Genomic DNA, 27,891 nt, shown 5'->3' on the forward strand with positions numbered 1-27,891 from the left:
TCCTCCCCTCCCCTTGGCCTCCCCTCCCCGCCATCTGCGTACACCTAGATTTTTGCACTGGGCTGTTTTGTTTTTTTAAGCTTTTAAAAATGTATTTGTATCCATTTCAGAGAAGAAGGGAGAGAAAAGAGAGAGAGAAACATCGATGAGAGAGAACTATTGATCAGCTGCCTCCTGCACGTCCCCTACTGGGGATGGAGCCTGAAACCCAGGCATGTGCCCTGACTGGTAATGGAACTGTGACCTCCTGGTTCATAGATCGATGCTCAACCACTGAGCTGCACAGGCCGGGCCGGGCCAGGCTGCACTGGGCTTTTTTTAACTTGGCGAGAGGAGGGCGGATTAGACTGCTCCGCTCCAAGATGTGTTGCCAGTAGCTCCGACAGAGCTTTCCTATAAAGCAGAATTGGTGACCCTGTGGTGGGGCAGGCAAAATTGGTGTGCTCAACTGTGTGCAACTGTGCCGGGCGGCTCCCCGCCCCCGTCCTCTGCCTGTGGATCGCGACACGAAGCGACCAGCCCGTGCCACCTGGATCTGAGGGGCAGTCGATCCTTCCACTTCCCCCTGATCACCATCCTCGGAGCTCCTCTTACCCGCATGCCCAACAGGTGCATCCCCATTGGTCCCCACAGAAAACCCCAGACCTGACAGGTGAGGGCCTGACACTGGCACAGCGAGCGAGGGCTTGCTCAGAACTGAAGTCCCCAGTGTATTCCTCTTCCTTCTTCTTCTTCTTCTCTTTTGAGTGTGTTTTTAGTTGAAAGTGTGCCACACCCCCCAGTTTAAAAAGTTCAACATACAAAAGGGTGTATGATAACAAGAGATGGTCTCTTCCATTCCAGACCCCTATCCCCAGGGCTTCCTTTGGGAGAGGTAACCCCCTTGGCTTTTTTCTGCATCCTCCCAGATAACCTACTGATGGACAGACTATCCACGTATGCATATCCGTCTCTCCTTAAGGGCACATGGGGAGCCCAGCTGCTGGGGCTTGAGCCCCAGCGTGGGGCGTGCAGGAGGCAGCTGATCAATGATTCTCTCTCATCCTTGTTGTCTCTCTCTCTCTCCCTTCCTCTCTGAAATCAGTAAAAATGTATTTTTAAAAATCTTAAAATAAAAAAGAGCACATGTGGAGGTGCACAGAGCATTGCTCTCCACCTGCCTTTTAGAAATGAAGAGTGTGCTTTGGAGACCATGTGACCGCAGCCTGCCTGCGTTTGCATCCCCTCTTCACATTTGCATCAGGGCCCGTGTTTGGGCCCTGGTGGCCTAAGCAGGTCTCTGCACCTATTTCCAAGTTGTGTCCGCCTTTCGCTGTTACACATAGGGCTGCTGTCAAGATCTTGATAGAGAGATCTGTGCACATGTAAGGAAACGCTTCTGTGGGATCCACTTCCAGCCACGGAATTCCCAGGCCAGAGGGGGTTTGGGGGAGATAATGCCAAATCGCCCCCGAAAGGTTGCCGGGTTGCCCTTCCGCCAGGCCTGGCGCCCCAGCTCCGGCGGCAGCGTGGGGCCTGGCCTCTGGGACGTGCGGTTAAGGGTGAACAATGGTGTCTCTACCCCTCGGGATAGAGACATCCAGTGTAGATGAATATCTTCTCCTGTGTCCTGTGACATTTACCATAAGTTGTATATTCGTGTCCTTGGCCAGTGTTTAAGTCTCTTTTTTTCCCCCTTATTGATTTGTACATTATCAGTGAAGGGAGTGAACTAGTCTGTTACACACACATTGGGGATATTTCCCCCTTTTTCCATTTGTCTTTGAACTGTTCCCTCTCCCTTTCCCTGGTGTGTATCTTTATGTGGCCGAAGATGTCAATTTTTTCTTTTCTAGCCTCTGAATTTTTGTCTGAAAAGTAACCTAACAGGCGCCCCATCCTAATCAGCCACATTTAACAGATGTGCGAAATTCTCCCAAGTATGTGCTAGTATGTATAGAACCAAAGCCTTGCCCCTCTAGCCTGTCCTGTTCTCAGTCTTCCCAGGAGGTACTGCTTCAGTTTGGAAGCGCCCTATTTTTTTTAAAAAAATATATTTTATTGGTTTTTTACAGAGAGGAAGGGAGAGCCAGAAACATTGATGAGAGAGAAAGATCCATCAGCTGCCTCCTGCACGCCCCCCGACCGGGGATGCCCCTGCAACCAAGACACATGCCCTTGACCGGAATCGAACCCGGGACCCTTCAGTCCGCAGGCCGACGCTCTATCCACTGAGCCAAACCGGTTTGGCGCGCCCTATGTTTTATTATCGTAAACACACACCGTGTTTACACATGTACACATACACACAAAGCAGGGCTGCCTCGCTCCACACACACTCGGAATTATTTTGTAGGTGTTTAACTTTTAAGAACAGCCATGTGCTGCTTAACGACAGGGAATGTTCGGAGAAAGGCATCGTTAGGCTGTTTTGTCGTGCGAGCAGCACAGTGCACTTGCCACACACCTGGGATATATGGCGTTTGCTCCTGGGCCCCAAACTGTACGGCAGTGGTTCCCAGCGTGGGGCACATGCCCCACGGGGGCGGGGGGGTTGCGGGCAATTTGATTTTTAAGGGGGGGCAATTCGAGAATGAGTTATTAACAGTGAATTGCTTGCATTTCTTATGGTTCTAGGGGCCTCATATACAGTCTATACATATACATTGTGACATATTTATACATTTCAGTTCTCTCTTATGTTCTGAAACCTTATTTGCTATTTTTTCGTATCACTTCGTATTATTATTATTTTAAACAATTTCTTAGTGATTTCTTCCTCAGGACCTGAGCTGTTCTTTGGTCCTTTTATTTTTCTCTTTCATGGATGCCGTGTTCTTTGGAAGCTTGTTTAGACCAAGTTAATGCCCTTTTAGGCTTCCTCCACGTGAATAGGAGTTCACTTTTTTACTAATAAGAATTCTGTGTCATGGGGGGAGGTGGGCGTCAGGATCTTAGAGATGCTTAGATGGGGCGTGGCCAAAAAAAGGTTGGGAACCACTGCTGTACAGCGTATTACTGTACAGAGCAACAGGAGATTAAATCAAGCACATGAGACAATGATGCAATCCCAAGATGCTGGAACCACCAGATGACTGAGGCTGCTGCCCACAAAATGCAGCACACTGTTCTCCAGCAAACTTTTTTTTTTATATATATAAACAGACAAAAAGTATACTATAGTAAATAGTCATTTAAAAATATTTTTAAAATTGATTTCAGAGAGGAAGGGAGAGGGAAAGAGAGATAGGAACATCAATGATGAGAGAGAATCATTGATTGGCTGCCTCCTACACGCCCCACACTGGAGTTCGAGGCTGCAACCTGGCATGTGCCCTGACTGGGAATCGAACCCTGACCTCCTGACACTCAGCCACTGAGCCACACCAGCAGGGCAGTCATTATTTATTATGATGGTGCGCTGCACATAATTGCACGTGCAGTACTTTTATGTGACTGGCAGTACAATAGGTCTGTTTGCACCAGCGTCACCTCACACATGTGAGTAACGCGTTGTGCTGGGCTGGTAGATGGCTGTGATGTCACTAGGTGATAGGAACTCTTCAGCGCCATTATAATCTGATGATGGGACCAGGGTTGTATGTGTTGTCCGAAAGGTCGAAAAGTCGTAATGGATCCATGGCTGTAATGGATCCATGCTTATGTGTCTGTTTGCAACACTTTGGAAGATGGGCATCTTGGTTCGGGCTGACCCATGATACATATGGAGTGATTTCTTCCCTTTAAATGGCTGTATAATAGTCAGTTGTGTGAAGGTTCCACAGTTTATTTAGCCATCCCTCCTGGACACGTAAGACATGTCCATTCTGTCCTGTGCCCCTGGACCCCAGTGCTGTGACAGGCATCCTGAACGGGGGCACACATGCAGGGGTGTGCACTCTGGGCTGTGCCTGCACGTGGAATTGCTGGATGGTAAAGTGTGCAAACTTCAGCTCTACGAGGCATTGTGAAGTGCCGTTCTAAGCCTTTAACCAGCGGTTCTCAACCTGTGGGGCGTGACCCCTTTGGCGGTCGAACGACCCTTTCACAGGGGTCGCCTGAGACCATCCTGCATATCAGATATTTACATGACGATTCTTAGCAGTAGCAACATGACAGTTATGGAGTAGCAACGAAAATAATTTTATGGTTGGGGGTCACCACATGAGGAACTGTATTTAAAGGGCCAGAAGGTTGAGAACCACTGCTAGATCCATGAACTCCTGCCAGCAACATGCAAGAAATGACACATCTGGTTTCATCTGCCTTCCCTGGTTGCGAGTGAATTTGAACAACTTTTTGCAGTTCCCAGATTTTCTTTAATTAAAAAAAAAAAAATCCATTCAGACATGTCTAGCAAAGAACATGTTAGTAATCAGAGTCATTTTAAAATCATGTACACATCCCTGGTTCATGAGAAAATGTTGAGCATGGTAGTACTCTGATTGGAAAACTGGATACACTGAGAAGGATATATCAAACTATTACTGATGAGTTAGCTTCGTTACAGCTGGGAAAGTGAGAAGATAAATTTTGCTTCGGGTATAAATGAAAATATTAAACTTAAGATAATGCAGTAGTCTCCATGCATTCACCATTTCCCTGTATTTTTCTTGAGTTCGTATTTTATTGTATTGATTTTTAAGATCCTATTTTTTCCGTTACAGTTTCCATTCAGTGTTATTTTGTATTCGTTTCAGGTGTACGCCTAGTGGTTAGAGTCTATCTTATCCTTTAGACTTAACCGTTGGACTATCTTATCCTTTACAAGTCCCCACCTGGCCTCATTGTAACAATACAGTTGTTACAATATTATTGACTGTATTCCTTGCGCTATACTTTACATCCTGTGACTATTTTGTAACAGCCGGTCTGTACTTCTTCATTCCTGCACTCCCCGCACCCCCGTGGACATCTTTTCATATTCCTTTGGTGTTCGAGTTTAATCTGTGAATGACCTTTTCCTGTCCTTTATGTTCGTTGGTTCCTTGGTCTTTTATGGATTGGAAGGAGTTCTGGTTTATCCAAGTATTTGATGAGTATACGCCTGGTGTCAGACTTCCAAGGCCAGACCTCTTACCCACCGCCCCATGGTCCCTGCCTGTGGCTGACCAGCTTTGAGGTCATCTCTTCTGCTGACGGGAAACTGCCCAGGAGAGGGGTCCCGATCGGGGGCCTGGGCACGGTCTCTAGGAGATGCTGCCCTGGGAAAGAGAGGAAGTGACTTCTCCAGGGTGGCCTCCTCCCTCTCCCCACGACAGCATGCACCCTGAGCCTGGCCCGTCCTCGGGGTCCGCCTTAGTGCCCGCCTCTCTCCCTGGGCAGCCGTGTGCGTCTTGTGTAGTGTGTGCGTTGGTCCCAGCTGCCAGGAGGGGAGGGGAGTGCCCGTCAGCCAGTGTCATGGCTGGGCTTGCCCTTGTCGTTCTTACTACGATTATAAGGTTCTTCAGCAATATGTACTTGAAAAAATAAATAAAGGTTTATTCTTTATAGGACCTGCAACTAACACTGCACAGCTGGGGCCACGCAGCGAGGCTGTGGGGTTGGGGTGGGGAGACCCGGCTTGGGGGTTCTGCTTTAATTGGGGTTGAAGGTTGTCAACATAAGAAACATTTGCACCTGCACCTTATTTTATGCATTGCGATCAAAGGAGGAGGCGTAAGGGAATTACATGAAATCCATTGCTGATAGATTAGGGAGGCGGGAGAAACCAAAGCAGGGAAGTCTCTGGGGTGGGATATAGACGAAGGCAAGCCCTCGTGGGTTTATCTTAGTGGATAGAGCGTCAACCTGCGGACTGAAATGTCTCGGGTTCGATTCCGGTCAAGGGCACATGCCCGGGTTGCAGGCTCGATCCCCAGTGTGGGGCGTGCAGGAGGCGGCCGATCCGTGGTTCTCTCTCATCGTTGATGTTTCTATCTCTCTCTCCCTCACCCTTCCTCTCTGAAATCTATAAAAATATATTTTTAAAAAAGAAGAGTAAGGCGGGAGACACATGCTTCTTTTACGTTGGTGGGTACAGGATAGTTAGCAGGTAACACTAACAGTGAGGGTTTTGTGGTCTCTGCTCCGGTGCAGTAAGGGGTCCAGTAAAGGTTTCCTGTTGATCGTATCTCTGCAGGAGTATTAGTGGGGGCTGGGAGTTTTCAGCCTCGGAGGCACTATTTCCCATAGTAATTTTAGTTCTTTTTGGGTTCTGCAGAGTCCGAACAAGTTTTTAGGAATATTGTGTGGTGGGTTAAAGTGCACGGCTTATGGATTGAGCTCCAAGGGGCTGTCATCTCCAGAGTCCCATCAACCCCCTTTTCTGTTGTTGTTGTTGTTGTTGTTAATCCTCATCCCCTTGAGGATATTTTTCCATTGTTTTTGTTTTTTTTAGAGAGAGTGGAGAGGGAGAGAAAGAGAGAGAGAGAAACATCGATGTGAGAGAGACACATCGATTGGTTGCCTCCCACACAGGGATTGAGCCTGCCATTGAGATACGAGCCTTTAACCAGAACCGAACCCGGGACCCTTTAGTCCTCGGGCCGACGACGCTTTATCCACTGAGCCATACCGGCTAGGGCTCATCCAACCCTGTTTCACGCCTCGGTTTCTCTCCCCAGCTGTCTAACAGAGCCGAGGGGACTCAGAGCTCCCGGTAACCAACCTTTATATGCACATCCCCAGAGGAGTCGATCATGTAACTACAGTTGAGTTGGAATCCCCTCTGGGCTCCTGCACATCTTGAGGAATATCCTCTGACACCCCCCCAGAGAGCCTCAGTCGCCTGATAATACCCGAGATTCGAGTTGGAGGGAGGAGGTGCCCCTTATCTCCGTAGCCGAGTGAGTTCAGGCTCTTATTTACTCAGCAAAAGGTTTTGTTCAGACTCTCAGCAAGCAGTTCCGACGGAAAGCCAACGTTAAAAACCAGCCGCTCATTTTCCTCCTGGCCTGGGTTCTCTCGACCCTTCACCGTGAACTCCACCTCAAGGATTTTTCTTTTTTAACAGCTTCAATAAAGTTGGGCCTCTTACCTGAAAAGAAGGAGATTCGGGATTCTGAGAAAAATTCACCCAAGCTCACCCGAAGCAAAGAGGAGAGCGGGTGGGGCATGGTGGGCCCCTGCGGGCACCTTGCAGGGTCTGGGTCCGCCAGGTGGGCCTGGGTGGGTGTCTCTGGAATCTTGCCCCGCGACACCAAGTAAACGTCAATGTCAGAAACCTTTGCGCCTGTAAAGAATTTTTATGAGTTCGTGTGAGCCAAACGGGGAACCATGGCCTGGACGTAAAATCTCCAGGAACTGCTGCGGAGAGTGGCAGTTTTGCACCTTCTCTGATGCGTTACCATCAAAGGAAGAGGCAGAGGGGGTTCTGTGAGGTTCGTTGGTGATAAATGAGGGAGGCAGGAGAGAGCAGAGCCAGGCGAGGACACCTCGGGGTTGGGTAAGAAGTAAACTGGATATAAGGGGGGGCACTTCACTTGCAGGGGTGGTTATAGGAGAGTTAAGACAGTTAACAATGAACACCACAGCAATCGCCATGAGGGGTTTTGTGGTCTCTGCTCTGGTCCGGTTGGTGCCCTGAAGGTTCTGGGAAAAGGAAATTACCCAGCATTCCAAAGGCATGTTATCTGAGATGCAAAAAGGCTACGGGCAGGCTCCTTGAAGGTAGAGATGCACCTTTGTCAGGGAGGAGACTGCCCTAGGACATGACGACCCGCCAGGACTCACCCTTAGTCGGGAATTTCTGTGTTCAGACCATCTTACATGGTTACTTTCCGTCTCTGAGTTTGTCGGGCCGCCATGCAAGCCTCCCCTGAGCTTGTCAGGTTTAGTACGTATGTGGCTCCTTTCTCGTCCACAAGGGTTTCAAGGACTTACTCTTTTTGTTCCTTTTTTTAAACCAGAACATGAATTGCGCAACCAATCGTTGAAATCCTTAGGATGCACTGCGACAGCTGCCCCTGGCTCTTGGCGGCTCTTCTCCACGCTCCCCCCCCAACCCCCCCCCGCCCCCCGCCGGCCCCTTGCATGCCCAGGGCTTTGCAACTAAGGGTCTCGGATGTTGGAACTTGGTGAAACGTCTGTTCACATGTATTCTGCTCATTGGCTCATTTGTTTATTCATTTAAATCTTCGTTGGTGACCTGCCATGTGTTCGGCATGGAATTTGGTGCTGGAGGCACTGGGGGGCCACAGGAGGTCCCTGCTTTTCTCGGTATGGGAGGCAGCGTGGTGTGACTGCTTCGAGGGAAATTGGACAGGGGGGCGTGGGGGACAGACCCTGGGGGCAAGGAGGCAGCATGGGAAGGAGAGTGGCCAGGACCAGGGAGGCTGGGGAGGGAGGTCTGGGCTTGGGTCACAACAACGCTTCCAGACCCCCCCGACATTTACACTGCCGTCTGCTCCTGCCCCGACGGGGATTCCGATGGGAAACTTGGCGCTGACCCCGCCTTGGTCCCGCCTCCATTCTCAGATGGGGTCAGTGTGCGAGGGGGGCGCGCAGGCTAACGGAAGGTGTGTAGGAGGTGCTGGCGAGGCCGCGGGTCTCCCCATCGTCTCGGGTCAGTGGCCAGTTGTGCATAGGGTACGGTTCTTAGTCGCAGAACAGGCGGATGGAAAGCCAGGGTGGTGTTCCTTTTTTTTTTTTTTTAAAAAAAAAATACATTTTTATTGATTTCAGAGAGGAAAGGAGAGGGAGAGAGAGATAGAAACATCAATGATGAGAGAGACTCATTGATTGGCTGCCTCCTGCACGCCCCCTGCTGGGGATCGAGCCCACAACCCGGGCATGTGCCCTGACCTGGAATCGAGAACCATGACCTCCTGGTTCATAGGTCGATGCTTAACCACTGAGCCTCGCCAGCCGGGCCAAGGGTTTGTAAAAATGTTGTAATTCCCCCTGTACTCTTCATGGTTGTAGCTTGTGGATCTTACTTAGCACCGAAAGGGGTGCTGCTAACAGTTACCATTCGCCCAGCACTTCCTGTGGGCCTTGCCTACTCTGCCTCGTTAGTCCCACAGCCAGACTGCGGGGTGGGGGGGTAGGGGGGGGACCCCTTTACCTCCGGGTCACAGGCTGGGAGGTGGAGGCTTAGGGATGCCAAGTAGCTGCCCAAGGTCACACATCTGGCAGGTGGCAGAGACAGGGTTCAGGCCCCAGTGGCCCGTCCCCTGGCACAGCTCCGGGCCAGCAGAGGAGAGGAGGCTCAGGAGAGGAATTTCTCCATGACCAGCTGGCCAGCCCAGACCTGGCGTCTGTGTGGGCCTGGGCAGGTGTGGCGTGCCAGGCATGGTCAAGGGCCAGCACTGGGCCAGACGCCAGGGTCAGGAAGAGGTTGGGGCTGGGCCAGGCGGCCCTGTGCCTCCACACCCAGAGCCCCTGCTGGGGAGCAGGATGGAGGGAAGAGAGGGGGCTTCCAGACTGACATGGGGAGCCCTCGGGACCACGGCCCTTCCTCCGCACGTCAGCCCCCGACAGCCCGTCTGATGCGGAGCCTGGGAAGCAGTCGGGTGCTCCGGAGGGACCTCGGATCCCCCCTTGCCCGCCGCCGCCCAATAGAAATGGAGTGGGAACCACAGATGCAAGCCACACGTGTCATTTTACATTTTAAAAAATGCTAACTTAGCCCCAGCCGGTTTGGCTCCGTGGGTAGAGCGCCGGCCTGGGGACTGAAGGGTCCCGGGTTTGATTCCAGTCCAGGCCACGTACCTCGGCGGCAGGCTCCTGGCCCTGGCCCGGGGGTATGGGGGAGGCAGCCAATCGATGTGTCTCTCTCACATTGATGTTTCTTGCTGTCTCTCCCTCTCCCTTCCACTCTCTCTAAAAATCAATGGGGGAAAAAAATCCACGGGTGAGAATTAAAAAAAAAATAAATAAAAAGCTAATTGAGTCATATTTGTGAAAAGTAACAATGAGGTGAAGTTCATTTTAATCCTTTAAGCCAATCCGGCCAAAATATCATTCCCATGTGTGATCCGTGTAAATAATGCAAAGGTGATAGGTGATGCTTTTGGTCTAACTCTGAGATCTGGTGTCTATTTTTCACTTTGACACACCATTTCGGGCCCAGCCACCCTGCCGTGCTCCACAGTCTCACGTGGCAGGGACCACCGTGCACACCACTCTCAGGACAGGCCAGAGGAGGGAGGGGACCGGCCACATCGTGGGGAGCTGGGTTCAAGCCCCCCACCCCAGGAGCGCCTTCATCTTTAAGTCCTTGGGGCCAAAGGTGTCGGCTGCTGGGTGGGAGGTCCCAGGAGAGTAACAGGCAGGCGCCCCTGCCTAGCAACCCGGGGCAGGTCCCGGCCACACAGGTGTGTCCTTTATTTACCCTGGGCACGGCCCGGACCCTTTGCCTCTCCGCCTTGCCACGCCGCCCGGCTTCCTCACCCAGAGAAAGGAATTCGAAGCGTCCGCCCCTCCCTCGCAGACACCAGAAGTATGATGTGCGAGTGGCTCCCTGCGGAATCTTGTGACGGGCAGCTGACAGACTGGGTGATACCGTGTTTCCATGCGGGAGGCCGCAGTGCTGGGCTGTTTGGGGTGCTGAGCGGGGAGGAGCCGGTGGCCCCCGAGGGTGGGGAACAGAGAGCCTTGTGACCTGCGGTGAGAAGCCTGTCCTCCCTTTTCCTCCGCACGTGGGTGTCTGGAGAGACGCCCCATCTGCTCACTGTGGGCCTCGGGGCAGTTGGTCAGTTACTCTGCCCTCTGCTGCCTGGAATGAGCCTGGGGCCAAGGAGCCCGGCGCCCCCTCCCGGGCACCCCGTGACCACGTTGTGCGGGTCAGTGGAGGGGAGAGGATGCAGGCTGCGGGCTGCGACCAGCCAGGGCTGCACCTGCCACAGCCTCTTCCCCTCTTGCTCCGATAGATCCACCGGTTCATTTGACAGATCTGTCCTGAGAGCCTACTGTGTGCCACGCACTGCTCCAGACACGGGTGATAGGGCAGCACACACAACAACGGGAAGAATCTTTACAAGCAGGGAGGGGGTCTGAGCTACTGGGGATGTGCTGGGACGTGGAGGTGAGTAAGAGCTGAGTGTCCAGGGGAGAAGCATGGCTGGCTGAGCCCATGACAAATGCAGAGGCCTCGCCCAGTCAGGAAAGGGTGGGGCCAGGCTGACTGGGTGGAGGGGGGCGTTGGTGGCCAGTAGGTCATAGGCATCCTGGTAGGTCAGCCACAAGGTCGTGGGCTTTGTAAGTTCTGCGGAGCCCATGGAGGGTTTCGAGCAGAGGCGAAGTGACAGGTGGCCAGTCCATTCTCCAGCACTGACCGTCGTGCCCATGAGCCATCGATTAACGTGGGTTAGAACCCCAGGGGAGCTCCCACGGCCGGACCCGGCAGTTGTGTTCGTTACATTAAGCTCCCAGCCCAGCGCGAGTCCCCTCCGGGATATCGGGGCTGGACACTAAGCCACAGGACTTGCTGTGGGTTGGCTGACACCGTCAGGCTCGCACACCGTGACAGGATGGACGCGCGGCCCCGCTTCCTGAGGTGAAAGGTGTGTGCGCAGGTGTGGTCCCCGTCCTGCTGTCGGTTCCGATGGCGGCCACACCGGGGCCCGGAGACCTGGCCCCCCGGCTGAGGGTCTCGGCCCGTCCCACGGCCGTGCAGGGACGCGACTACATGAGCGTGAGTGCCGTCGCTGCCAGGACTCCCTGACGTCTGGTGTCCAGATGGAGGGCAAAAGCCGACCTGCACGCGCAGCTGCGGGCCGAGGACGCGCTGGCCAGCTTCCCGCGCAGCCCGGGCTGGGGGCAGCAGGCACGCACTCCAGGGCCCGGGGCGTCTGGGGAGCGATTCCGTCCAGGATGGTGTGGGAGGCAGCAGGGGTAGGGGTCCAGGCCAGGCTGTGTGCTATGCCCGGGTTCCAGCCCCCTCCTCACCCGCTGGGGGACCCTGAGCACATTGCCGGCTCTTGGCACCTCGGTTCCCTATCTGCACACGGGAGGTAATAATAGTGTTTAGCTCACAGGGTTGAGATCATACTTGGACAGCCCCTGAGAGCGTCTAGCAGGGCAGTTCTCAACATTCCGTAATCTCTGGAGACTTTTTTTTTTCCCCACAGCGGTGGGGGGAGTTGGGGGGGACCTACTGCCATCTAGGGGTCCAGGTCCCCATCCTGTGGCACATAGGACGGCCCCCATAACAGTGACTATCTGGCCCCCTAAATCACGGAGAGGAGGGTGAGACTCCCTGGGTCGCACCTCGAAAGTGCACCATACACTTCCGTTATGCATAAGGGATGTGATCCACTTGTAATCTCCCTTTATTCCTTGTGTGGCCAGCATGTATGACACATCTGCTACATTCTAGGCACCGTCACGGAGTCGGCAGACATCGAGAACTCCCGACCACAGAGGCGAGATAACAACATAATATAATTATACTATGAAGTTACGTTCTGCGATGAGGCATCGCCTCTGACTCAGGGACTCTGATAGACGCTTGGAAAACAAAAAGTGTTGGAGTTCAGAGGTCAGGGGGGAGCAGGCGAGGCAGGAAAAACAGTGATTACATGACAGGAGGTTATTGTACCTGGAAGGGCTAAAATCAGGAGGTAAACAATGTTTTGTGGGGAGAGAGACATCCGTTGCTCAGACAGGTCAGAAAAGACGTCAAGGACGAGGTGTCCTTGAGCCGGTGCTCAGAAGGAGGGGGGCTGTCAGGCCGCCGGGGTGAGGAGGGGCGGCGGCCGGGGTGGGAGGAAGAGGCGGCTCTGGCCCCGGAGCCTGGGACCGGGTGGCAGGTGCATCTGCAGGGCTGTGGCCTGACTTGGAAGGGCCCCCATGGCCTCTGAGGAGATTCGGATTTCCGTTTAAGGAACAGGGAGCAACAGGAGCTGGAAGGTGGTTCCACCCGAATGGTTTCTTAGGAAGATTCCAAGGATGGGGCTCGAGGGAGGCAGGGCTTGTGGTAAAGAGATCAGCCAGGCCTTAGCCGGTGTTGCTCAGTGGTTAGAGCGTCGGCCTGTGGACTGAAGGGTCCCGGGTTCGATTCTGGTCAAGGGCATGTGCTCGGGGTTCGGGCTCGATCCCCAATAGAGGGTGTGCAGGAGGCAACCGATCAGTGATTCTCTCTCCTCATTGATCTTTCTATCGCTCTCTTCCTCTCCCTTCCTCTCTGTCATCAATAAAAATAAAAAAGAGGCCAGTGAGGAAGCGTGTGATGGGGGCTGGGGTCCAGACTCCGCCTCCGGCTTGCGAGGAGGAGGAGGGCTGCACCCTGAATATTCCGGAGGCTCCCGGCGGGGCGGCCTTGACCCCGGACCGAGTCCTATAAAGCCTTCTGCCCCCCGCGCCTCCCACAATGCCAAGCGCTCAGTGGGAGTTCAGCAAACATTGGCTGGAATTGGGAAACGGGGCGGAATCGATAATACTTAGTAACTGTTTAGTAGGGATGGCGCGGAGGGGAGGGAGGTGTTGGAGACTTGAATTGAAAATCTGGGGGCGGTGGGGAGAGATGGGTCCAGTTTGGCACGTGTTCAGTGGGAAGAATTTAAGGTCATGCAGGTAGGATGTGCCATCGAAAGTCAGAAGAATTAGGATGGGGCCTGGGAGAGAGATTCAAGGGCTAAAAACCGAGAGCTCAAACCATCAGCGTATGAATGGCAGCTAAAGGTCTGCAAACGAACAAACAGGTCCCTTGGAAAGACACCGGGGAGCGGAGGTTCAAGGTCAGGGGCCTGGGGTTGCCAGCGCGTGGAGAAGTGGCGCCCGCACAGGCGGAGGTAGCGGAGAACCTGCTGAGAGTCAGGTCAGGGAGGGGCCCTGGTGCCAGTATCGGAGCCTCAGCGTGAAAGTGAGGGTGGGAGGCAGGCCTGGGGCGGGGCGAGGGGTGAGTGGGAAGGAGGGTGGAACACAGACAAGGACGTGTGGCCCTTGGAGACCGGGACGCAGATGCGGGGGCAGCTTGAGGTGGAGGCGGAGGCCCGAGGGGTGTTTGTTTTAGGTAGAGGGAGGCCCGAGTACCTGTCTGAGTCAGAGGCAGTGGAGAAGGAGGGAGAGCTGGAAGGATCAGGGCAAGAGGGGTCCGTGAGGGGGGCAATGAAGGGAAGGTGAGTGGGGCCCGGTGTCCAGGCACAGGGCTCAGGAGGGAGCAGGTATGGGAGTGAGCCTGCCATTGATCAAGGTCACGGAGCCTGCGCCCCTGCCCACAGCCTTCTGAGGGACGTGAAGCCACATCCCTTGATGGGCCCCGGGCTCTGCAGGGCCTGGCATCCTGCTGTGCCCCTTGGGGGAACACGGTCCTGTTCCTCTGGGTACAGCGGGTGCCTGTGGAGTCCGCGCTGTGTGTGAGCTGGAGTGCGGAGCGTGCGTCACGGTCGCTGGTTGCTGCATCCGCGGGGCCTGTTTCCCAGCCCTGGGCCCCCGGTCTGCCCTTCGGCGAGTTCCGTGGCCGGGCTCGGCAGCCTCACCTCTGCCCGGGCCACTGGTTCCTGGCAGAGCACCAAGAGAGCACACAGCCTTCCCGGCCAGTCGGCTCTGCTAGCGGTTGGGTGCGCTGGGCCCCCTGGCAGCCAGAGCCTGCTGCCCCTTGGACATGAGTGGACCGGACGCCTGCTCTCCTGCCCAGGTACCGACGTTGAGTTTTCTTCTGCCCTTTGATACCGAGGGGCTCCGTCAGTAATGTGGGGAGCAGCTGGGAGAAGGTCACCCGTTGTCCGGAGGTAGCAGCCAGCCCAAGACTCCCCTGCCGGAAGGTTGGGGGGGGCGGGGGGGGGCTTCAGAGTCACCGTCTTGGCTTGGCCCAGCGAGGGGAGGGGTGGGCTCATGAAATCCCAGCTGGGGTGTCTTAGAGAAGCCCCAAGACTAGCCAATCTGCTGAGCATCAACCAGCACAGGGTGGGGACAGAGACACGAGTGCAGAACTTTCTTGTTCAAAGCAGGGCTAGTGGTCTTGTTGCTCTGGACCGGTCAGTGCTGGTCACTGCGCTGGCTCAGGTCTCCTCCATCCAGGGCGGCCTGCCGGCGGCTGAGTGTTTGCCTTTCAGTTACTGCGGACACACTGTGTGTAGTGTTTTCATCTTGGCTGCATGTTTGTCGTGTTTTTTTATTAACTTACCAATGCCTGGGCTCTGCCCCTAACCAATTAAATGAGAATCTTGGGCCCCGCTGGCGTGACCCAAGTGGTCGAGCGTTGACCTATGGACCAGAAGGTCACGGTTTAATTCCCAGTCAGGGCACATGCCTGGGTTTCGGATTCCATCCCCAGTGTGGGCATGCAGGAGGCAGCTGATCAATGATTCTCTCTCTTCATTGATGTTTCTATCTCCCTCTCCATCTCCCTTCTTCTCTGAAATCAATAAAAATATATTTAAAAAAATAAATGGGAATCTTGGGGAGCAGGGCCTGGACACCTGCATTTTTTTTTTTTTTTTTTTTACTTCTCAGGTGATCGGCTGCCTTGTGCAATCAGTGTTGTGAGCTACAGATAGCAAGGGGTGACTCCTGGTCATGAAAGGAAGATGGGGAGAGGATGGGGAGATGCTAGAGCTGGAAGGATCCTGGTCGCAGTCTAGCAGAGGGCACCCACCCCCTGGGAGCCGGTTAGGATCGGGCCCACCCACACCCACTAAGTCAGAACGGGCAGGCCAAGGTTTGAGGAACCTGCTCTCGCCACCTGCCCGACCAGCGCTGCTCAACCTCATGGGATCTTAGTCAAATGCCGATTCTGATTGTGCGGGTCTGGAGGGGCCTGAGGGGATGAATTTCTAGTAAGTTTCCTAGGGAGGCCCATGCTGCTGATCAGGTTTATTTTGACCTGCAAGCATCTCAGACCAAACTTCCCAGCCTCCCAGCCAAAGAAACCGCGGGTCAGCGCGGGAGAAGGGACTCCCCCAGAGGCGCCCACCAGGCTGCTCACTCACTCCGGTCCGAGCCGAGGGCTGGCTCCGTGCGGGCAGCGAGCTGGCAGCCGGCTGGGTGGGGACAGGCAGACCTGACTCCTTCCCTCACCGAGCTTGCATTCCAGTGGGCGAATCAGCCGGCAAACAAATGAGTCACCGAACCACGTCCAGGCCAGAGCGGCCGAGAAGGCCGTAAAGGGGTGAGGTGGGGGGTGGCGGCAGTGGCTGTGGGTAGGTAGGGGAGGTGTGCACTTTCGGGAAAGCAAGCATGGAAGTTACTAGAACCACACCTTTCCCTGGGGTCTCCTGGTTACAGATTACAGACCTAGAACTGGACTGGACAGGGCCACCTGCCATCCCCACTGCGGTCAGAAGATGGGTGCTGCTGACCCTACTGGGGACCCCTGACACTGGTCGCCTCATGACTCTTCCCCGTCACCCCCCCCTTCCTCAAGGCTCATTCTTCAGGGCTCAGGGCCTCCGAATGGAGCCGGGAATGCCCCCGTGGGGCAGGGCGGGGCAGATACGACAGAGTTCGGATCATTGAAGTGTGATTTGTAAGAAAACCCAGGCCGTGTCCAGACGAGGAAAAATGTTGGAGATTTTTTTTTGCTTATTCTGGAGAGTGCAGGTTCTCGGGCTCCCCACTCCTGGTCCCTCAAAACCGGCTGCGGTGGGCCCGGCAGGCCTGGCTCAGTGGTGGAGCGTCGACCTATGAACCAGGAGGTCATGGTTCGATTCCCGGTCAGGGCACATGCCCGGGTTGCGGGCCTGTGGGGTGCTGATCAATGATTCTCTCTCATCAGTGATGTTTCTATCTCTCTCTCCCTCTCTGAGGCCCATAATAATATATTAAAAAAGAAAAAGAAAACCCAAACCAGCTGCTGTGGACTAGCCTTCCCGGGTCCTCCCCGTTACCGAGCAGCCCAGGGAAGGACCCTAGAGTCTGGGGTTGTAGGAAGTGGCAGGTGATTCCTGGGATCCAGGTTACTGGGGAACCCGGCGTGGAGAGAAGAAACCGCACAGGCCCTGGCTGGGTGCTCAGTTGGTTAGAGCGTCGTCCCGGGACGCCAAGGTTGCGGGTTTGAGCCTCGAGCCCATGTAAGAATCAACCAATGAACGCGTAAATAAGTGCAACAACAAATCGATGCGTCTCTCAAATCAATAAATTAAAAAAAAAAAATATATATATATATATATATATATATATATATATATATTTTTTTTTTTTTTTTTTTACAAAAAGAAAGAACAGGGCACTTGGCGGCGCCCCACGCCTCTTCGTGTGGCTGTGGACGCTGCAGAAGTTTCTCCCTGGTGACCCCAAAACGTGGCCCCGGCTGAGTTTTGGGGTTTAGCAACCTCTCTGTTAACGCACCCGTGGCAGCTCCCCCTTCCACTGCCTGGCCTTTGCCTTTACCTGAGCGGGTCTCCCACCTCCTCTGACCCAACAGACCCTCTGCTCCCCAAACTCCCCGTTCAAACACCCCGTCTGCTCTGTTTCCCAGGCGCCCGGGGGGTGAGGGCTCGGGCACTGTCTGCGTTTAATCAGAGGCCAGAAGGGCTGGAGAGGCCTCGTGGGCCAGCTCGTAGCGGCGCCCTCACCCCACTGTCTGGCCTGGGCAGGCCGCTTGGTGGGAGTCCTGGGAGACTGGTGATGGGGAGGCGGCCAGTGGCCAGAACCAAGGGGAGGCCTTGGAAGGTGGTGAACAGATCAAGTTCAGTTACATAAATTTTGAGTCACACCCTCATTCAGTTGGCTGTTAATTTCCTGTAAAAAAGTGGGTGGAGGTGCCATTTGCCACCTGGAGCTGGCCCTCCCAAGATCAAAATGAGGAAGAGGACAGCGAGGGGAACCCCACCAGGGAAGCGGGGGCCAGCCAGTTTGGCATGGACCCTAACCCTTGAGGGTTGGACTTGGTTTCCCTTCCTGTCTCCCAGGACCTCTGGAACCGCTGATGCTGCCCTCCAGGGGCTGGGGGTGTCCGGGGCGAGCAGGGCCCCCATGGATGGCCGCCCTGAAGCAGCTCTGTGCCAGCAGTGGGCGGGGGGGAGGGGGGAGGCAGAAGGAGGCCGGCCGTGGGCGTGTCCCGCTCCAATACCTGGCAGGTGTGAGTGGCGCTGACCAGACACCTGTGACTCCTACTTCCTAGGTGGCTCGAGGCAGCCGGGATGTCAGCTCTTCCCAAGAACCCTGCTTCCCGCTGAGAAACATGATCAGCAAGTCCCGTGAGTGTTGTCCCAGAGCTCCCCACCCTGAAACGCGGGCCCCCACCCCCAGAAGCAGTCTTGGGGAGCATCCTGGGATCCCGGGGGTCGGGAGGGACAGACAGGGAGCTAGGAGCCCCTCTCTTCTTCTTGAAGGACTTGGGAAATGCTCAGGTCCAATGCTTCCCGGGCTGGAAAGCAAGGGCCAGGCTCGGGTCGGCTGGCATCGGGGGCGGCAGGGGCCCCAAATGGGGCAGGTGAGAGGGTGGACTAGGACGGTACCCGCCCGTTTCTGCCTCCAGCCCCTCTGTGCCTGTGCCCTGCAGGCTGCAAGCTCCTGGCCATGCTGGCACTGGTCCTGGTCATCATGGTGTTGTACTCCATCTCCCGGGAAGACAGGTACATTGAGCTGTGAGTCCAGCTTCCCTGGCCTTCCGCCGGTTCATCTCAGGAGCAGGGCTCGGGACGGAGCGTCATAGGGAGCGGACAGAGTGGACAGGAGGGCTCAGGGCCTGCGTGTGACCTCTCCCTCAAACTCAGCATGAAATTCTCCCGGGAGGGTGACATTCTTACGGGGTGGGTTTGGGGGGGGGGGTCGGGTCTGGGATGACTCCCCCAGGCCCTCGGCCAGGGTGTCCAGGACAAGGAAGAGCTGCATCCTCAATGGTTTGTTTTCAAAATGGAACTTGGGTTGAGATGCTCCCCACCCTGTAAGCCGCTGTCCAGGGCCTGGGACCAGATGCGTGAGAGATGGTGGAGGCTGGGCCCCAGGCCTGACCGGACCTCCTGCCTCTTCTCCTTTCCATCCCCAGTTTTTATTTTCCAATCCCTGAGAAGGAGGAGCCGTGCCTGCAGGGTGAGGCAGAGAGGAAGGTCTCTAAGCTCTTTGGCAAGTGAGTACTTGAGGGTGCAGTGGGTGGGGCAGGGCCTGGGTTGGGCTGGGGTTGAGTGTCTCCAAGTGGGGAGCCCTCCCTGAGAGCCGGGCGGAGGGACTGTGTTGGTGGACACGGGTTAGGGGAAATCTGTGATGACGGAGAGCCCTTGGACATGCATGTGGACTATCAGCCAGGGGCCTGACCCCGATTCTGGCGCCAATATTAATCCCTTCCGCATTCCCGCCCTGTGCTCACCTCCGTGCAGCTACTCTCGGGATCAGCCCATCTTCCTGCGGCTAAAGGATTATTTCTGGGTGAAGACGCCCTCTGCCTATGAGCTGCCCTACGGGACCAAGGGGAGTGGTAAGTTCTGCCCGGTGTTGTGGAAACAGCGGGCTTGCCTCGGCCACACTCTTCTTTTAAAAAAAAATAAAAAAATTTATATATATATATATATATATATATATATATATATATATATATATACACACAACTAGAGGGCCAGCGAAATCACGCGTCCCCGCCCACCCACCTGCCTGCTGGCCGCCAGCTTTGCTGTGATCGGAGCTTGTGGGCCGTGGGGGAGGGACCGAGAGGTGCTCCGTACACTTCATGGTGACTGGTCATTTGGTCATTTAGGTTGTGATGCCTCTGGCCTTTTATCATTATGATACATACATACATACATATATATATATATATATATATATATATATATATATATATATATATATATTAGAGGTCTGTTGCATGAAGAGATTCGTGCAATAGGCCTTCCCTTCCCTTGGCTGCTGGCACCAGTTTTCCTCTGGCACCCGGGACCCAGGCCTTCACTTTGGCTGGGCTCTGGCCAGCCCCCCACCCCCCGCCCCCCCACCCCCCAGCCGTCAGGCCTAGCAGCTCTGCTGATCCCGGGGCCGTGAGGCCTCGTGGCTCCGCCCATCCCGGGGCCGTGAGGCCTCGAGGCTCAGCTGGCTTCGGGGCTGTTTGGCTTCGCTGCACCGTTTGGAACCTACCTATGCAAATTAAGCACCATCTTTGTTGATGGTTAATTTGCATATTGCCCTGATTAGCCAATGGGAAGCGTAGTGAAGGTACAGTCATTTACCCTTTTTGTCTTTTATTAGATAGGATTCTATTGATTTTAGAGAGGAAGGGAGAGGGAGAGAGAGAGATAGAAACATCAATGATGAGAGAGAGAAGCATTGATTGGCTGCCTCCTGCACGCTCCCTACTGGGGATGGAGCCCGCAACCCAGGCAAGTGCTCTGACTGGGAATCAAACCGTGACCTCCTGGTTCATAGGTCAACGCTCAACCACTGAGCCACGCTGGCCGGGTGGCCACACGCTTCTTAGTGTTTGCCACCCGCAGTCCCAGGGGCAGGGGCCGAGCAGGCAGGCAAAGCTCTGAGGGGTGGAGGGGGGAGAACGCAGCCTTTGCGAGGCTGGCTCCTGTCCTCAGCCCCTTCCATCGGTTCCTTTTGCAGAAGACCTGCTCCTCCGGGTCCTAGCCATCACCAGCTACTCCATTCCGGAGAACCTCCAGAGGTAAGGGGACTGCCCTCTTACTCGGGTCCGAGTGCCTCTCCCCCCGCCCCCCCCATGAAACAGCCAGGCCCAGCACCTCCCGTTGAGCCTTCCTGCCTCTGGTCCCCGGTGGCCAATTTGACCCGTCTTCCCAGCCTGCCCGTCTCCAGGGAGGCAGGGACATCGGTCCCCACAGCAACTGAGCCTGGGCACCTGGAGCAGGCAGAGGCTGTTGCCTTGGCAACCGGCGGCCCCAGGCAGCAGGCGAGGGGCCTCTGAAATGGGGTTTCTTATTGGTACTCCTCAGTCGTCTTCGCGTCTCCCCTCCTCTCTTTTCCATCCTCTGCTCAGTTTCCTCTTTGGTAATAGATAGAACCCGGGGCTCAGAGTCTGCAGGGCCATAGGCCAGGACTCCGTGCAGATGGCTGGTCCATGGGGACCGGGGCCGAGGGGGCCCGGGGAAGGGTTCCGGGCCAGGCCAGGCAGACCCAGGGCGGGAGCAGCGCCTGCTTCTGTGTCTGAGCCCCCTCTGCCCCCCCCAGCCTCAAGTGCTGCCGCTGCGTGGTGGTGGGCAACGGGCACCGGCTGCGCAACAGCTCGCTGGGAGAGGCCATCGACAAGTACGACATGGTCATCAGGTCTGTGCGCCCTCGCCGCCTTCTCGTGTTCGGGGGCGGCTGTGGACGGGCCCCGCGGGGCCCTGGGTGATGGCGTCCTCCCCCCCCGCCCCCCCCAGGTTAAACAACGCCCCCGTGGCTGGCTACGAGGGCGACGTGGGCTCCAAGACCACCATGCGTCTCTTCTACCCGGAGTCCGCCCACTTCAACCCCAAGGTGGAGAACAACCCCGACACACTCCTCGTCCTGGTCGCTTTCAAGGCGATGGACTTCCACTGGATTGAGACCATCTTGAGCGACAAGAAGCGGGTAGGTGGGGCGGCGTGGGGGTGGGGACACGGAGCCAGGCCTTCCCGTTGTGCGGCGTCTGCTCTGCGGTCCTGGAGCTGGGGAGGGAGGGAGGGAGTTCGGGAACTCGGTCTCCGCAGCTTCTGATGGCCCTCTGGGCAGCCCGAGCCCACATGCCCATAGGAGCCAGGTGGCAGCCAAGGACCCCCCGAGCTCGAGGCTGCAAGAGCTGGTCAGGAGTCATCTCCAGGCCGGGGCAGATTAAGACAGTCGAGATCTGGCCCTTCCAGGAGAAACTTCCAGAAGGTCCACTGTGTCCCTTTGCCATCCAGTCACACACCCAGCTGTCCAGCCTGGCGTTTTTGCCAAGTGTTTGCACAACCCCCAGCTCGAACCCATCCACCTATGGGAGATCCTTGGAAGCGGGAATGGCTGGACCTCGTACTCGACACACAGTGTCCCCTGGCCTTCCCTGGGGGTGTCCCCCCGCCTCCCTGCCCCGCTGGTCTCCCTGCCTGTCTGTGGTGCGGGCCGGCACCTCCCTCTCCTCACCCTGGGGGTCTCTCCATCACGTGGACCCCACCCCCTGGCTGAGGACACCGGGCTGGACTTGCAAACAGGTCTTCGCTCGCCCCCATCTCTTCCTTCCAACCTCATCCCCCGCCCCCCCCCCCACCAGGTGCGGAAGGGCTTCTGGAAACAGCCTCCCCTCATCTGGGACGTGAACCCCAAACAGATTCGGATTCTCAACCCCTTCTTCATGGAGATCGCAGCTGACAAACTGCTGAGCTTGCCAATGCAGCAGCCACGCAAGATTAAGCAGGTGAGGATGTGGCTGGGCACCCCGGGGGTGGGGGACACGGGTGGGAAGGAGAGGGGAGCGTATTAGCAGAGATCACAACTCCCATCGGAATAGCACCTGTGGCAGCCGGGACCCAGCCTTGGGGCGCCCACCTGTAGTCGGGTTTATTAGCTCACCTGATGCAGCCAGGGAGCGCACAAGCTTGAGAACCGCGGGGCATCTCCAAGGTGGAGAGGTGTGGGCGGGTATTTACAGGCCCGGGGGCTGGAGTTGGAGGATGGTTTTGGCAGGCACTGGCCAGAATCTGTGAACTGGTGCGTTGCTGGGACAGTTGTTGTCTTCTCTTTAGAGCAGTGGTTCTCAACCTTCCTAATGCCCGACCCTTTAATACAGTTCCTCCTGTGGTGGTGACCCCCAACCATAAAATTATTTTCATTGCTACTTCATAACTGTCATGTTGCTACTGTTATGAATCGCCATGTAAATATCTGATAGGCAGGATGTATTTTCATTGTTACAAATTGAACATAATTAAAGCATAGTGATGAATCACAAAAAACAATATGTGATTATATATGTGTTTTCCGATGGTCTTAGGCGACCCCTGTGAAAGGGTCGTTCAACCCCCAAAGGGGTCGCATCCCACAGGTTGAGAACCGCTGCTTTAGAGCAAGTCAAGCCTGTGCAGTTGCTGTTACATCATCTTACCTGTGACCTCACACTTAGGTCTGAGTGAGTTCGGAATTGGAGCGTCCAGTTCGCCTTGCATATCATAGTCAAGTTTTGCCGTCATGATGCAGTTTTGCAAGGGCTGGTTGTAGCTCTCAGGGTCCTTAGTGGCCTTCGGCTGGTGGGCTTTAGCTTGTAGCTCCCCGAGTCTCACACACGTGTCTTCTGCGCCCCCGAGAGGCTGCGTGGGCACGGGGACAGAGGTAACCAGCAGACACAGGCGGGACTCGCTGTGCCGCTTCCTGGGTGGCCGCGGGCAAGGCCACCCCTCGGAGCCTCTGTTTTCTTATCTGTCTGGTGGGGGTAAAATCAGTGCCGACCTCCGAAGGCCATTGCAGGATCTGAAAAGATCATCTTGTCGCAGGCCCAGCACGGAGACGGGTACACAGTGGATGCTCAGTGAGTATTTGCCACATTTTGAGTGGATGGTGGTATTATTTACTGAGTATCGACCGTGATTCAGCTTCAGAAGTTGAGTGCCTGCTTTCGTGCTTGCTGAGTGCCGGGCCCCAAGTCCGCACAGAGGAGTAAGACACACTCCTCGCCCCGAGGACGCTCGGGCCAGCAGAGTACACAGAGGTAGCAACGGGAGGAGCCAGTGCCCTAGCTGAGTTGTTCCAAGTGCTGCGGGACCTCGGAGAAGGGGCAGCCCCCCCTTTTCCCCCCAGGAGGTGGTGCTGCATTGGCCCTTGAGGGCCCATCAGGCAGAGACCTGGGGAGAGGTAGGTCATTTGACAATCAAACACTCCCTGGCTCTGGCTTCTGTTGCAAGTAGAGGGGAGAGGTTTTATGCCCCTTACGGGGCACGGAGCAGAAGTGAAGGCAAGAGAAGGGGAGGACCCAAACCAGCTCCTGTCATGTGTAGGAAGAGGCGCAGAAGGGAAGGTCTTGATGGATATTCGTTTCCTGTCACTGCCTGACAAATGTCCACCGTTTAGCGGCTTAAAATAGCACCACGTATCCACTCCTAGTCCCGGAGGTCAGAAGTCCAGCTCAGGGAGGCTGGGTTCTCTGCCTAGGGTAGGTATGCGGGTGCCCCCCGCCCCCCCTCCCCCAGCGTCCGAGAGTAGAGTGCTCCCATTGATGTCTATGTCTTTATTTCTTTCACGATAATCAAAATACTAACGAGGTCCAGTTTTACGCGAAGCTTAGCACCCTTACGAGCTCTCTTAGGCTGCGCGGATGCCGGAGGCCACATCTTGCTCACGATGCACAGAGCGGACCTAGCTAGAGCCCAGATGCTCAGAGGCGGTTCAGAGCTCTGGCAGCTGGACGCTGGGTGTGGTTCTGGGGGAAGGAGCTTGGCGGGGCCACTCGCTGCAAAACAAATGCTGAAGGCCGGGTTTGCCCTTCCCCGTTTTTCATTAAAGCGAGAATCCGCTTCGAATGTCTCTGGGTTCGCGACCCCGGGTGCTGTGGTGGGTCTTTTGTAAAAGCGAAGCGGCATCACATGACCTTTTGGAGAGCGGGGAATAGCCGTACAAGCCTGGAACCAAGTTGGCAGCTGGACTGGGTTCCTTCCTGTCTGGAGGCTGGAGGGTGAGGGAGGGTTTTTTTTTTTTTTTTAAGTATATTTTTATTGATTTCAGAGAGGAAGGGAGAGGGAGAGAGGGATAGAAACATCAGTGATGAGAGAGAATCACTGATCGGCTGCCTCCTGAACACCCCACACTGGGGGATCGAGTCCACAACCTGGGCACATGCCTTGACCAGGAATCGAACCCTGATCTCCTGGTTCATAGGTTGATGCTAAACCACTGAGCCACACCAGCTGGGCCCAAGCTCATTCTCGTGGGAGGAATTCAGTTCCTGTAGTTGCAGGACCAACATCCCATTCTCTTGCTGGCTCTCACCCAGGGCAGCGGGGAGCACCCTCAGCTCTTGGAGGCTGCCCGTATTCCTTGCCATGCACCTCCCTCCATCTTCAGACCACCCCCAGCATGATAATTCTTGTGCTTCCCATCGCTGACTCCCGCCCCTGCTCAGCTCTAGACCTGGATGTACAAGCTCATGAAATGCGGTCAAGCCCACCAGGATTGTCGCTCTAACGGTCCACTGTGCCATCTAAAGCCAGAGACCGGTGATGGCGAACCTTCTGAGCTCGGCGTGTCTGCGTTTTGAAAAACCCTAACTTAACTCTGGCGCCGTGTCACATATAGAAATTTTTTGATCTTTGCAACCATAGTAAAACAATGACTTATATTTTTGATATTTATTTTATATATTTAAATGCCATTTAACAAAGAAAAATCAACCAAAAAAATGAGTTCGCGTGTCACCTCTGACACGCGTGTCATAGGTTCGCCATCACTGCCAGAGACCATACTGTCATAGGTGTAACTAATCCAGGGGACACAGCGGGGGAGGGAGCTTGGTGTGTTCAGGAGCCCTGTCCAGGCAGAGCTGGCCAGAAGGCGATGGGAATGTGGTTCGGCCAAGTTCTGCAGAGGAGGAGATAACAGTGGTGGTTAAGGCGCCGGGGGGGACGGGAGGCCCAGGCAGGAAGTGGCAGATGACACGACCGCTGAGCTCAGAAAGACTCTGGAAACCCCCGCTGCACGAGGCCTGGCCGGCTGACGTGGTCTGGAGGCCGAGCGGGGAAGGGAGATGGGTGAGGTTCGGGCACAGGCCATCCCTCTCTGTGGAAGAACTGGGGATGGAGAACGGGAGGTCGTTAGAGCAGCCCTTAGGGTGGACGGGAAAGTCTGGCATCCCCATTTCACAGAGGGGTGAGCCCACCTCATGAGGGCGCACGGTCCGTGAACACGGGGCCCCAGGTCTCCCGAAAGAGGTGCGGCCCTCCAAGGCTCAGAGCAGAACCTTCCTTTCCACTCCTTCAGGAGTTGTAAGCCTCGGTTTCCCCATCTGTACTAGGCAGTATGGTAGCTATGAGCCACATATGGCCATTTCAGTTTCAGTTAAACGAAATGAAAAATTCAGCCCTGGCCGGTTTGGCTCAGTGGACAGAGGGTCGGCCTGCCGACTGAAGGGTCCCGGGTTCGATTCCAGTCTGGGCACATGCCCTGGTTGTGGGCTTGATCTCCCGTGGGGGAGCATGCAGGAGGCAGCCAATCAATGATTCTCTCTCATCATGGATGTTTCTATTTCTCTCTCCCTCTCCCTTCCTCTCTGAAATCAATAAAAATATATTGGAAAAAAAGAGATTAGCCTAGCTACACTAATAAAAGAGAAAGATGCAAATTGACTGTACCTTCACGACACACACCAGCCAATCAAGAGTGAGTATGCAAATTAACCCAACAAAGATGGTGGGTTAATTTGCATATGCAAGCGGCTGGGGGTGGGGTGGGAAGTCGGAAAGGTGGCCCGTGAAGGCAGTACCAGCAGCCAGGAGAAGGAAGGCCCATTCTTGCACAAATCTTTATGCATCGGGCCTCTAGTATTATACATATTTTTTAAAAAGAGAAATGAACAATTCAGTCCCTCGGCGCCATGAGCCCTGTCCACTCACTCACTTGCCAGCTGTGCTGGTGGCACAGTTCTGTTGCAGAGGCCGCCCTAATGGTGCCCAAAGGGGCGGACCCCTCTAACACCCTCCCCACCCCTGCTCCTCAGAAGCCCACCACAGGCCTGCTGGCCATCACCCTGGCCCTCCACCTCTGCGACATGGTGCACATCGCCGGCTTTGGCTACCCGGACGCCCACAACAGGAAGCAGACCATTCACTACTATGAGCAGATTACGCTCAAGTCCATGGCGGTAAGTGGCCCCCGCCTGCCAGCTGGGAGGGGCAGACCAGCCTGGGACCCTGGGTGAGTGACGGGTGCCTGGAGCCCAGAGGTGGCTCCCGGTGGTGAGGTCCTTCAGAGTCAGAACCGGCACTGGACTCCCAGGCCAGCATCCCCTGGATTCGGCCACCAGATGGCCTTGCTTCTCAGAGGCGGCGGGGGAAGGGAGCTCCCGGGGTGCGGGGCTGTGGGAGGGCCAGGAATGTCACCATCATCCCTCAGTTTGCTTCCTTGGCTGCCTTCGCAGGGCTCAGGTCACAACGTCTCCCAGGAGGCCCTGGCCATCAAACGGATGCTGGAAATCGGAGCAGTCAAGAACCTCACTTACTTCTGACTTGGGCAGGAGCTGCATCCATCGGTCTGCCCACTCTGCTACCTGAGCAGCCCCCAGCCATAGCTGTGGGGGTGCCTGTGCTAGCATGGCCAGCTTGGACTCCCCCTCGCCTGTGTGTGGGGGGGGTCTTGGGACTGGCCAGGCCCAAGAGGGGGCCATGCCCGGCTGCTCTGGGGAGGCCAGCTCGCCAGGATGGAGGCGGGGGGCGGTGGGAGCCCAGTGGAGGAATGGGGCCCGCGGCTGCCTGTCCGCGCCGGGAGGTTATTTAATGGGCTATTTAATTAACGGGAAGGAAGTGCTGTGGGCTGGTCCCGTGGCATCCAGAAAAGGGGCATATACAGTGTCCGGACCATTTTTTATAAAAACACAAACAAGATGGGCCCACTGAGGCCTCGACCCAGAGCAGGCCTCCCCGGAGGGGGGTTGTCTGGAGCGGGTGGGGGTCCTCCTGAGAGGGGCTGCTCCTCCCAGCCGGCATGGGAAGAACAGTGGTGGGGTGTTCCCTGGAGAAGGAACCTCATCTAGAAAAGAGGTACCAAACAAATTAAACTATTTTTCCTAAAACAAAGCAGTTGTGATACCCGGTGTCCTTTCAGATGAGGGGCGGGGTGCGTGGGTGGGTGGGGGCCGCAGCAGTGGGTCGCTCTCTTGCAGTGGGTAGGGTCATTAAAGACCCGTGGGACCCAGAGCAGGCCACGGTCACTCAGGAAATTCACTTTTGAGGCCAGTGCTTGGAGCCAAGGCATACATTGTCATAGTGGCGTAGGAGGCAAGCAGGTGGTGCCCAGAGCAGCCCTACCTGCCAGCCATCCAGCTGGCATTCTGCATCCTGGTTTACTTCCTAGAGGTAGGGAGGGGCAGGAGGATGCCCAATAGGAGGGGCAGGACCCTCTCCCACCTTCCTTCCTTTCCCTCACCAGCGTGTACTTTCAAAAGCCCCATGCAGGGCG

The 27,891-nt window shown here is 55.6% G+C and overlaps 1 protein-coding gene across 20 annotated transcripts in view; it reads left to right on the forward strand.

Moving 5' to 3' along the window:
• Positions 1-27,509, forward strand: part of ST3GAL4 (ST3 beta-galactoside alpha-2,3-sialyltransferase 4) — a 40,316-nt gene extending 12,807 nt beyond the window's left edge. For 4 of the 20 annotated variants that reach the window (XM_059676157.1, XM_059676159.1, XM_059676153.1 and 1 more), the window contains exons 2-11: positions 17,966-18,041; positions 18,323-18,431; positions 18,833-18,913; positions 19,161-19,258; positions 20,383-20,443; positions 20,965-21,060; positions 21,159-21,348; positions 22,007-22,150; positions 26,435-26,578; positions 26,830-27,509. In XM_059676157.1, coding sequence (XP_059532140.1) covers positions 18,026-18,041; positions 18,323-18,431; positions 18,833-18,913; positions 19,161-19,258; positions 20,383-20,443; positions 20,965-21,060; positions 21,159-21,348; positions 22,007-22,150; positions 26,435-26,578; positions 26,830-27,210 — 1,320 coding nt within the window. In that variant the 5' untranslated portion in view covers positions 17,966-18,025 and the 3' untranslated portion in view covers positions 27,211-27,509. Of the gene's footprint in view, positions 1-10,832; positions 10,988-12,513; positions 12,643-14,292; positions 14,540-17,965; positions 18,042-18,322; positions 18,432-18,832; positions 18,914-19,160; positions 19,259-20,382; positions 20,444-20,964; positions 21,061-21,158; positions 21,349-22,006; positions 22,151-26,434; positions 26,579-26,829 lie in introns of those variants that run through there. The other 16 variants (XM_059676160.1, XM_059676162.1, XM_059676156.1 and 13 more) reach the window with 13 other exon arrangements.
• Positions 27,510-27,891: the final 382 nt, after the last annotated feature.

This window comes from Myotis daubentonii, chromosome 19 (genome assembly GCF_963259705.1).
Source record: "Myotis daubentonii chromosome 19, mMyoDau2.1, whole genome shotgun sequence".
Lineage (NCBI taxonomy): Eukaryota > Metazoa > Chordata > Mammalia > Chiroptera > Vespertilionidae > Myotis > Myotis daubentonii.